The sequence below is a fragment of the Meles meles genome, chromosome 3 (genome assembly GCF_922984935.1).
Source record: "Meles meles chromosome 3, mMelMel3.1 paternal haplotype, whole genome shotgun sequence".
NCBI lineage: Eukaryota > Metazoa > Chordata > Mammalia > Carnivora > Mustelidae > Meles > Meles meles.
Genome location: NC_060068.1, coordinates 33682450 through 33694651, shown reverse-complemented (window position 1 = coordinate 33694651; position 12202 = coordinate 33682450). Strand labels below are relative to the sequence as shown.

The 12202-nt window shown below is 37.6% G+C and overlaps 1 protein-coding gene across 4 annotated transcripts in view; it reads left to right on the top strand.

Annotated features, from left to right (window-relative positions):
• CNOT6 (CCR4-NOT transcription complex subunit 6) overlaps positions 1–11787 on the top strand; it is a 72034-nt gene extending 60247 nt beyond the window's left edge. For all 4 annotated transcript variants that reach the window (XM_046000147.1, XM_046000144.1, XM_046000145.1 and 1 more), the window contains 6 exons: positions 960–1117; positions 1780–1934; positions 2534–2688; positions 3605–3835; positions 5542–5744; positions 7694–11787. In XM_046000147.1, coding sequence (XP_045856103.1) covers positions 960–1117; positions 1780–1934; positions 2534–2688; positions 3605–3835; positions 5542–5744; positions 7694–7906 — 1115 coding nt within the window. In that variant the 3' untranslated portion in view covers positions 7907–11787. The remainder of the gene's footprint in view (positions 1–959; positions 1118–1779; positions 1935–2533; positions 2689–3604; positions 3836–5541; positions 5745–7693) is intronic.
• The last annotated feature ends 415 nt before the right edge of the window (positions 11788–12202 follow it).

Below are 12202 nucleotides of genomic sequence, written 5' to 3'. Positions count from 1 at the left end.
AATGCTTAGGATTGTTTTGGTTTGAGAGATTATAATAAAGACTTAATTGTTACTTAGCTGGCCTCCCTCCTATGCCATAGGGATGCTGTGGAGCAGTGCTTCTCAGGGATTTTCATCCCCCAAGGGACACGTAGCAATGTCTGGAGACATTTTTTGATTTTCACAACTGGGGAAAGTGCTACTGACATCTCATGGTTAGAGATCAGAGATGCTGCTAAGCATGCTACCTCACACAGCACTGCCCCACCCCCACCCCCCACAGCAAAGAATTTACCCACCTGTAACATCAGCGGTGCCAGTGTTGAGAAGCTCCGCTCTGAAGTACTGAGCAAACTCATTTATTATAATAAATACAGCAAAATCTTTATACTGGAAGTTTCCAGACCCTAGTATATTCCAAATGTCTTCGATACTACAGAATTGTAAGATAGCCCAAACACTTACTTGAGAGAGAAATTGAATTAATGGCATCCGATTTCCTTTTAACTTAACTTGTGTGAAAATAGTTTGAGAATTACATGATGTGTATAACACGATTTGGTCTATGATTCCTCTTTCCTTTCATATGAATTAATTGTTGCTCTGTAGAAGAAACTTACCCCTGCCTGTTAGGAAAACTGTCAATTTTCCACATTCTGCATTAGCAGTTAGCAGAGTGATGGAGGGAGTACAGATGTAATGAACCCTGATCGTAGAGACAGAGAGGCTCAAGACCTTAGTCTTTTAGTCTCAAACCTTCTGTGGGTATCTCTAAGGCAGATAACACATCGTATTATAATTTGTTCAGCTATCTCTCCTTCCTTATTCAACTTTACTTATATCTGTTATGTCTGGCATATAGTAGCTTTTCAATGAATATATATTGAGTGAATAAAGTCAAACTTAGTATTTAAGTGAAAACGATTGAAATTAATTATGTGTGCCATGTGTGTGAATAAGTAAAGTTATCTTTCCTACAGCCTTGTTTTCTGTCATGTGCTATAATGTTCTTTGTGATAAATATGCGACCCGGCAGTTATACGGCTACTGTCCATCTTGGGCACTAAATTGGGACTACAGGAAAAAGGCCATTATTCAAGAAATTTTGAGCTGCAATGCTGATATCATAAGTCTTCAGGTAAGTCATTTACACAAGAATTTGTGTAAATTGCCCAGATGCCCCAATGTTGATAAGCAAGGGACAAATTGGGAACACATTACCCTGACACATTTGAAGTTCAGGCTCAGCAATTCTTAAAATAATTGGCTCTGTTTTTAGCGAATCCTGGGAGTGTTCACTACCCACTTTGTTTTGCAGCACTGTACTGCCAAATGAAGTAAATGGGTTAATTTGGGTTTTCATCTTTCCCTCCCAAATGCCCTCACACTGTTTTTAATTGGGTGGCAGAGTTACTGAAATTGTGGCATTGTCAAGGTAGTTTTGCTTTGCCGTCAGCAGTAGTAGAATACTTAGGGGATAGTGGCAAGCGCATTGAACCTGATGCACAGTCACTTTGAGGTCTCAGTCCTGCTCATAATAATTTACACAACCTTGGGCAGGTCACTGTTCCGCGGTTAGAATCTGTGAAGTTCCTCCTCTTGACTGTTATTCCCCATCAATTCTAAAATACAAGAAAATACACACACACCAACGTGTATGTATATTGAAGAGACGTTGCATTCCTTATTCTGCAGATTAGTCCCTTGAAATTATTTCAGCCCTCAAACTGTACATGTAAAGTTAATGCATAGGACTCATTTTTGTCTTATGAAATAACTTTGCCATTTGCAATTTTTCAGGAGGTTGAAACAGAACAGTATTACAGTTTTTTTCTGGTAGAACTGAAAGAACGTGGCTATAATGGATTCTTTAGTCCTAAATCTAGAGCTAGGACAATGTCAGAACAAGAAAGAAAACATGTCGATGGCTGTGCAATATTCTTCAAGACAGAAAAGTAAGTCATCTATGTTCAAAAAAATTTTTCTCAGTAGTTGCAGTGTGTCGGGGGTGTGGAAATTAGTTGGCAGATCGGAGAGTGAAGCACTCTATTACTCAGTAAAACAACACTGTTGATTTAAAGGGTTTGGTTTTGTTTTGAAGCATCAGAAGTGATCTTGTTTTGGAGACTTGTTGAAAGTGCTGCTGTTTCTTCAGGTGTTCACTAGGGTTTAACTCCAATTGTTAATTGAAACACCTCGTAATTAACATTCCCTCTAGGATGGTAGAGGGATTCTTAACTTATAGTTTGGAAAAGAATTATTTTAAAATTACAAGATGGAATATTCCAATATGAAACTTAAGCAGAAGATGACTACATTATCTTAAGTTGTAAAAGTATTTCAGGATGTTATCTGTATCAGTAACAGACTGAGAACAACTTGAAACGGATGTGGGAAGCTTGGTGTGAAGTGTGGAGGATTTTCCATAATGTAATTTACATGCCATCATATTTGTTAAGAAAGTTTGGGAAAACTGCATTTCCCACAAAGTTAATACCTTGGTGTTCCCAATTCTATGTGTGTGTGTGTGTGTGTGTTTTTGTTTGTGTTTTAGATTTACTTTGGTTCAGAAACACACTGTTGAATTTAATCAGCTAGCAATGGCAAATTCGGAAGGGTCTGAAGCTATGCTGAACAGAGTCATGACAAAAGATAACATTGGAGTTGCAGTACTGCTAGAACTTCGAAAGGAATTGATGGAAATGTCATGTGAGTGACCTTTTCACTTCCTGTAAAATTGACCTCCAAAATTTAACAGAAAGCAGAACATTTGTTATGTATTAATAGTCTTGTCTAACACCTGAAGAAACTCAGTGAGAATTTAAGTCATTTCTAAAATGCCATATCCTTTTTTCTCCACCACAAAGCTTAAGATGAGAAAGCAGAGCCCAGAAAAGTATTTCAAACTTTGAAAGGCATAAAGCCAAAAGAAAAACACGTTTTTTTTCCTCCCAATAATTTTTTACATAAAAGAAATGTTGAAGTAAATATTAGTTAAAATAACTGCTCAGAGAGAACTCCATACCCTCCTATAATTTCTTGGCAGCAAGGATACTCTGTAAGCTAACTTGTATTCCTGCCCTACTTGTTATCATTATTTTAAATGTTTGGCGTTTTGCATAAATGGACCATTTATTTCAAATTTAAAAGTACATTTAGGGTGACCATCATGCTGAGAACTGAAACTTGTGTCACTCGAGGAACAGTTGGGACTGGAGATGTTTAACCTGAAGGAGAGAAAATAGAGATGAAACTTAGCACCCGTATTAAGGGTCAGAAAAAGGATGTAGATTTAACTTTATGAGACTCAGTTTAGGACATCAATGAAGCCAGCAATTTCAGGGAGACAGCTGTTTAAAAGTAAATCTGTCCCAAATAGAATGGACCATGTGTGTTCACGTAGTGCATGCCCTCCGTCAGACTGTTCAAGCAGAGCTCTAAGGACTGTTGCTCAGGTTTGTGTACGATAGATTTAGTCATCAGGGCGTGGTGGTTAGGGAGAGTTTAGGGTCCTTTTTTGTTTCTGAGACTCTGAGATACACTACTTGCTTTCAGATCCTGTGAAAATATGTGGGCTGATGGGCGGGTTTTGTCTGTCTCTTTGTTTTCTTTTTACCTACTATAGCTGGAAAGCCACATCTTGGAGCAGAAAAACAACTTATTCTTGTGGCTAATGCTCATATGCATTGGGACCCTGAATACTCTGATGTGAAGTTGGTTCAAACTATGATGTTCCTCTCAGAAGTGAAGAATATTATTGATAAAGCCTCACGAAACCTCCAGTCCAGTGTATTGGGAGAATTTGGAACTATTCCACTGGTGTTATGTGCAGATCTTAATTCTTTGCCAGATTCTGGTAAGAAAAGATATTTTATACAGAATGCTTTTTTTTTTTTTTTTTTTTTTTTGACTTAAAATGTTGTAATATATTGTTTTTGGTAATTCCAAATTTAGTCAAAACGAAAATTCCGCTTATAGCAGCAGCTATGAATCAGGTTTAACATTTTTTGTGTGTGTAGCAGGGAGACTATTTTGGAAACGAGATGATGTTATGAAAACCTAAGGGGGGGAATTAATCATCTTCGATAAACATGTAGTTGATAACTTGAAATAACTTGTTAAAGAACATATGATTATATTTCATTATCCCCAAGTCACGTATAATCCAGACTCTGAGAAGGTTATTAAGATAGCTTCTCTGGGATTCCAGCATGTAGTAACAGGATGCCGTGCAAATGGCTCTGTACAGGATCTTTATATTGGTGGGCCTGATGCCACTACACCTTAGGTGGTAATTGAGATCCTTTGTTTACACAGATCACACTAGCACTGTGAACAAAAAAAGAACTGGGATCTTGATTTTTATTACAATGTAGAAGAATACAGAAAGGCTTATTCTTGAATACTTCTCCATTGGATAGTACAGTGAACAAAACCATAGTTCTTGTAATATCAGATTAAGTATTCCTTTTTGTGTTTCAACTCATTTATATTCTGTCATTCACACAAAGTACTTTTCCAAGCCCTTGCACATGTGCCCGAGCGTGGAAGTACAGTCACATTTGGAGTGGTTCAGTTCACTAGCAGTTCATTGTCATCATGATGGATGAGAGCCAGGGAGAAGCAAACACTGTTAAAATTTGTTTTCAGAGCAGGTAAAGGTATCTGAGATCCATCATTCTTAAGGCCATCTCAGCCAGCTCTCTGGGGTTCACTGCTGCTGAAGCAGGGGGGATGTTCTCTGGCAGTTTCTCTACATGTGTTCTGCCTTCTGTTTAACTACAGAGTATCTGAGGGGCAAAGACAGACTCTAGTCAAGTAATACATACTAAGCCTCATTTCATTGTTAAAAAGAAATAGTATTTAACACATGGGAAAATGTCCGACTTTGCTAACTAATTAAATGAAAAGTAAAATAACTATTTGCAGAACCCACCTAGCTGGTAGCGTTCTCTTCCATAGTTGGCAGTATGTATAATGGCACATTTAATCCAATCTTGGCATTTTACACCGAGTAAATAACTCAACATAGGCAGAAACCTAGATACCAAGATGTTAATTATGGAATTAATTCTTTTTAAAAAGTAAAAACAAGGGGTACCTGCTGTGGCTCAGTTGGTTAAGCGTCTAACTTGGGCTCAGGTCATGATCCCAGTGTCCTGGGATTGAGCCCCTTGTCAGGCTCCCTGCTCAGTGGAGAGCCTGCTTCTCTCTCTGCCCTCCTCCCTCCCCTGCTTGCTCTCTCTCTAATAAATTAAAAAATGAACTCTCTTAAAAAAGTAAAAACAAGCTGAATTTCAAAAGAAAATAAAGAACTAGTTCAACAAATATGAAAGACCAGCACAGCAAGATAAAAAATATTTAGTACACTAGGATCAAAACCATGTAAAAATGGACTTAAGATAAGTTCTGGGAAATGTAAAGAAAACCTAAAACAAAACAATAACAAACATTTTAGAAAGAGGCAGTGTGTGGTTTAAAGTATTTACTATTACATATTTTCAGTTTTATACACTGCATATTGTACTTGACAATGAACAAAGTACCTGTATTTCGTTATAGGTGTTGTAGAATATTTAAGCACCGGTGGAGTAGAAACAAATCATAAAGACTTTAAGGAACTGAGATATAATGAAAGTCTTACAAACTTCAGCTGTAATGGGAAAAATGGGACAACCAATGGAAGGATCACGCATGGTTTCAAGTTGAAGAGTGCCTATGAGAGTGGCCTGATGCCTTATACAAATTACACGTTCGATTTTAAGGTGACTTTTGAGATTGAGAAACTTTTTAAACCTCCGTTTTTGGGGAGAGTCTTTTAACTTTATTATGTCTTTGAAGTGTGGATGTGTGGGTGAGACTGAAAGTAAGCCATCTTGAATTCGATGGCAGCAGTATTATTACTCTTCTGTGATTGGTGTCCCATTCCTACTTGATAGTTACCCCTTAGAGTCATTTCCAGGGTAAGAAATGGGATGAAATAATGTATGTAAATCCTGAGTTTAACTGTCATGGTTTTGGGGCAGTTAACGTTTCTTATATGCTCATCGCTACCTAAGTACCATCATCTCTAATTCAGTGTCCATTGGAGTGACGTCTTTTCATCTTTCATATTTTAATTTAACTGAAACTGTACTCCTTGAGTGCCAAAATGTGGTTTATATTAGCCATTTAAAAATGTATCTTCTATTTATATGCCCTCAGACACAGTTAACGGCTTACAATATGGAGCCTTGCCATAGTGCTTCTCCTCATTTTTAATACCAATGGTTGTTTTGGACTGCATTCATCTGTTCTTTTAACCATCTTTTGCATTTCTGCTCTTGAATCTTAGTTTCTAACCTCCTGGAAAAAGAATCATTGAGGTTAGGTTGTATGTTAGAATGTTAAATACTAGTGCTAACTGGGTCTTAATTTCAGAGGGGAGGGCTGTTAGACTTCTTTGAGAAACTTGAAAAGATTGAAGTTTTTAAAATTCGACTTGGGAGGAGCCACAGTGCCATAGATAATGATGTAACCCTGGGAACAGATGAGTGTGTGGAGATGGAGAGAGGCTGGAGCAGACTCTGGGCAAAAGGAACATGTAAGTGACAGAAGAGGGGCCAGAGAGAGGAGGTAAACCGGGACAGTGTAGGAGCCCAACTGCCAAGGCAGGAAGGCCTTTCTGGGGAAGAGAAGCATGCCTTCAGCTTCCAGAAGCTGTGGTTCTGGAGATGCTTCACTGGAGAGCTAGGCACAGAGACAAGAATGTGGAGAGGCAAGGAGATAGTAAAAAGCAACATTGAGATTCTTACTTGAAGCAGATTGATTGAAGAGGAGGTGAGGGTGATAACAAAAAGGTGGGAGAGATTAGGGATTTTTTTTTTCTTTCTGTTCCTGTTGCTGATACAGAGACAAGGGGAAGACACTTGAATGTGTTTAAATATCCTTGGCTGAAAGCATGTGGAGGAGAAGCTGAGTTACAGGGAGGAGAGGGGCAAACCAAAGTGCTTACCTGGGTGCCCAGTGCTGGGCCCTGGTGCTGCTGCGGGTGTGCAGGGCAGAGGTGTCCCGGCCCTGGTGGAGCTCCCAGTCTGGTGGGAGAGTCCGGTCTCCAGCACCCGAGTGAGTGTGTAGTAGTTACACCTGGAGTGTGCATGAGCAAGAGAAGAGACTTGGAGGTGGTAGCAGGTAGCAGGTGGGTGAGGGCAAGATTTGGGAAGATCTTTGCAGAGATGATTGAACTCAACGTGAAGATTAAGAAGAAATGAGCCAAATGACACATAGAAGAAAGCTTTCCAGGTGGAGGGTACAGCATGTGTGGAGTCCCTGGGTCAGGAAGGAGCTTGACACCTACAAGGAATGTCCTTCTCCCCTCCCAACACACCCCCTCACCACCACCACCAAGAAGGGCTAGTATGGTGTAGTAGAGTAACAGCATGGAAAAATAATACAAATCAAGTTAGGAAAGAGAAGCTGAGGCCATACTAGGAAGGTTCTTGTAGGTCTCATTAAAGATTGTGAAAAGGTCCAGAAAGGAGGAAGAATGAATGATTATCGTCCTAAACTGTCATCATTCTGCTATATTTGACATCCGGCATCATTTGGTTTATGTAGTACTGTCTCTTCCCCCATGCTTGTCCCTTTCTTTGTCCACCAAACGCAACGGTAAGGGTATATCTTAAAGGCTCTCCACTTCCGTGAGGCCTCATCTCTTTTTCCTTCTGTTTTTCAGGGTATAATTGACTACATCTTCTATTCGAAACCTCAGCTGAACACTTTAGGCATCCTGGGACCTCTGGACCACCATTGGCTCGTTGAGAATAATATCAGCGGCTGCCCACACCCACTCATCCCCTCTGACCACTTCTCACTTTTTGCACAACTGGAGCTCTTACTGCCTTTCCTGCCCCAAGTGAACGGCATTCACCTTCCTGGCAGGAGGTAGTCCAGAACCTTCAGAGGACGACCTCAGTTTCACTTGTAAACTCATAAAATCTGAATATAGGGGAGTGAGGTATGGCCACCAGGGTTTGGTTTTTGTTTAGTTTTTTTTTTTTTTTTTTTTTTTTCCTTTTCCTTGATGATTTGATTTTTCAATCTTGATTATTTGATAAGGATATAGTATGAAAGCCAGGTGCTAGCAACAGACAAATTCTGAGCCCAATATGCTTTATATACTGTTAGACAGGGATTGGTGTGTTTACACCTCTCTTTAATTTGTTACAAGTGATTTTCCTGTTTCTTCTGTCTGATATGATATTTTCATGCCTTGAAATAGGAAAATGTTTGAACAGCATATTCTCTTTGCACAGACATCTGTAGCACTACTTTTTTGAGGCCAGTAATAACATCCAGAGATCATTCTTCCATCCTTTACTCCCTCCCTTTTCAGACTTGTTTGTAAAATAGAGACTTTGAATTTAGCCTTTATGATTGTATATGATCCACAGAAGACCTGATTTATGAAATTTTGTACTAAAAAAAATCAGATTTGGAAATGATTGTATTGTAAACTAAGGCTAAGTTTTTTTACTGTTTCATGTGTTATAAAAGGCCAGCTTGTTAAAGAAGTTGCAACAGACTTTCTCTGCTGATGATTTGCACTGTTAGGGTTATGTTGGCCCTTTTGTACTACTTTATTTTTAAACTGAGAACATTGCTCTTTAAATCTAAATCTGCTTAAAGCTTTGGACATTTTCTCAGACCAGAGGCAACTTATCCATGAATTCCTGGGTTTTTACAAAAGCTATCTTCCAGGACAGATAAGCTGAGCAGTGAATGATCTGTAGGCATTTATGGACTGAATGTAATGGTTGATATATGTACATTCTGATATTTTTAAATCTTTAACTTTTTTAAGTTACAAACTTACAGCTGCTTGAATGCAGCTTCTTAACTCCTTTTTGAGACACTTCCTGTCCTATCTCCACTGTGCCTGCCTAAATTTGTTCTCACCAAGCACTGCCTGTGCATGCAGAGAAAATCTGTGCATCCTCTTTTCTATTTTTTAAATACTGTTTAACATTTGTGAGAATTTTATGAAAACGCTTTTGTATAAGCTGTGGCTTTTTTTTCCATTGTGAAGCATTGAATATCACATTTTGGAACATGTTCATAGGGTGGGTCCCGGGGTCTTTGCTCACCAGACCCAAGCACTGCTTCTTGGTGTCATTGCACAGTGCCGTCTGTCACCCGGAATACTACTATCATGTGAATTCTTTCTGGTTTCCGTGTATTCCTTTCTCTCTGTGTTTTTGTAAAAATCATTCCCTTTTTTTTTCTTAAACAATTTTCCATTTATGAAGCAGTGTAAATGAGATATATTTTCAAAACAGGTCCCTAAGACAATTCTTCAGATCATTTAGAGAGTCACTAAGTCATTTTAATAGGTCAACCGAGATAAAAGTTCTGTTGTACCCTGTATTTTCCCATAGTGTCGGTAGTAGATTAGAGATTAAAGCCAGGCAAAGGTAACTTGTGTGTATTCTGTTCTCATTCATTCTCTCAAAAATCAAATGAATTCAGAGGGAACTTGGTCTAACTGCTTTTGTTTCAACTGCAGGCAGGGGAGCAAAAGGACAACATGTGAGCAGTAAGGAAAAAATGTTGAAATGTTATTAACAATTTTTATACAGAAGATGAGTCATTGTGAATAATGACTTAAAATTTTATGAAAAATATTCAGCACTTAAATGTGCTTATTCTGTTTTTAAGAGAAAATAAAATTACATACTGTTTAAATAAATGATTTTTTTTTTCTTTTTTAAAGAATTTTCCCAAAGGTTTTGATCTTGAATCTTTGTCCGGGACCTGGTTTTTCCTTTGAGGTTTTTTAAAGATTTTGTTGTGATGGCTTTTTATTTTTTGCTTTTTGTTTTAAGTTGTGCTGACACCAAACATGTCCAGTTTATAATCAGTACATTGGAAAGCTGGTATTATTGACATAGAACCAATGCATAACTTTTTATGGGGTTTTTGTTTTTATTTTATTTTATTATTATTATTATTATTATTTTTTTTGTAAAGTGTGAATAAAAGGTGTGTTTACTCATTTTTCCTAAACACTGTGTTGGTAATGTGCATCATGACAATTTCCAGCGAAGGTGAGCTGGAGCTGGTTGGACTGATGAGGAAAGGAGACCGCTTTTCCTATGATCTGCATTATGTGATAACAGGTCCAGAGAGCTTTATGGAGAGGGAGGGGAGAAGCACTTACTCGTTTGTATTTGTTAATGGAGGATGTATTCTTTTCATAGATGCTGGAACTAGAGTGCACTTGTTAGATGCTAAAGGTTTGAGCTTTACACAAAATGTTTTCATCTGTATTTGTTATCGTCTGCAATATATTTGAATTTGGGGGCAGCATAGTAAGATATAAGGGCCTGTTATGTCTTGAAATTATTTGTTCTTGCCTCTTCTGGGCATACTGCATTCTGTGGGTCAGTTTGAACAGCTTTTCCATCTTATTTAGATAGTGACAAATTGAACCAAGAGTGTAGACTGACAACTGTAACCTTCAAAAGAGGAAGAAATATTTGGGGTCTGTAGGGAATAAACAGTCACACCAAAATAGACTGATACTTTTGTTAAGCAAGGTTTTGTGTTCTAAATATTTTCTGTGTCCTGGATAATTTCCCATAATCCGTACTCTTTAAAATGCAATAAAAACTAGTATGTTTTCTCAGTATAGATTTCTTTTTCAAAATTCTGTAACCGATATATTTAATGTGGTGTTGCCATAATGTAATTTCAGTGTTTTTGCTGGATAAATCCATTTTATTAATGTTTTACAGAAAATCTGGGGTGTGTTTTCTGTTTTTACTGATCAGAAATTTGGAGGCACACAATTCCTTGTTGTAAATCTCTTGAAGTACATTTTACCGTATTATTGGTAATTATTTATGCGTTGAGAATTTAAATAATGTTCATCAAAATTAATTTATGGCATAATTTAAACTAAGTTGTAGAAATAAATTGTTGATTACAACTTTAATAGTCCTAGAAGACAGGCAAGGAACATCTCCAAGAAATGTGGTTTTATTCTTGATTTGTTGACGGCCAAGAAAACTTATTTTGAGTTAGCACTTTGAAACCTAAGGACATTATTAAATTGGGTGGGATGCACTTCTAAATGTTGAAGTTAACATTTCAAAGCTCTTCTAAGATTCAGGTTTTCAGTAATAAATTCCAGTTATAGTATTCCATTTTTCTTACTATTTAAATTCATGGAATTAGTTTCCATAGTGACATAAGGTTTTGGGGTCATGCCATGCCATATATAAGGCAAAAGCCAACCTAGGCAAAATAGTTACAGCAGTTTGTTCTTTTAATGAACCAATCAGAATTTTCAGTACAAATGCTGCAGATAATTCAAAGAACACCTTTAGCAAGTGTTTCTCCCCTACTCGTAAACAGTATTTTAGGATGTTCACTTTGCTCTTCTTTTTGGTTACATAAGATTTAATAACCGGTATGTTGAAGTAGTGTCTAAAATAGAGTATCTAGTCTTTGTTCACAGTACATTATATTGTGTAATGCACTGGACTAATTTTTGTTTACCATTCATGTAACAAAACTCAGCACATTATCTGCACTAAGCTCAAAGAATGTCGCATTTGCCTAGGCAGCTCTTTGATAAGGGTGATGGGAAACCGAATATGTACCTATGGACTGGTGGTAACAAGGGCTTTTACTGTTCTTTTCAGTGGAACCTTCTTGGTCAAATTGTAACTAGCTAGTATTATATTTATATACAGGGTCTCTTTTCTTTACTGATGTATTTTCCTACTCATAGCCAACCAATAAATTCAATATCTGTTTCAAATATTTTAAAAGTGTAATTTGTATAGCCGTGGTACTGAGGTTTGAGAAAAGAAATGTTAGCAGACCATATAGTTAAAATTCTGAGTCATCTGGGACAGGGTTGTAACTCACCCTTTGGAAAGGGGAGGGGTGAATGGGGAACAAGGGCCATGATATGGGGAGATGGTGCATTGGCTGTGTCTGTATGACACTTACGTCTTTGCCAAAGTTCATTTTTATATCTAGGCAACTGATGGTCCATTTGCATTTAGGAATTTATCGTTGTTACCATATACCTCATTTAAAATAAGAAATGGGCTCACGTGTCTTACGTCTTTTGGAAGGAGTTTGACATATTTTAAATAAATGCTTTTAAATACGGTGACAAACATTGTGTTGGTGGGGTTATACTAATCGATTCTATGTTTTACTTTTTACC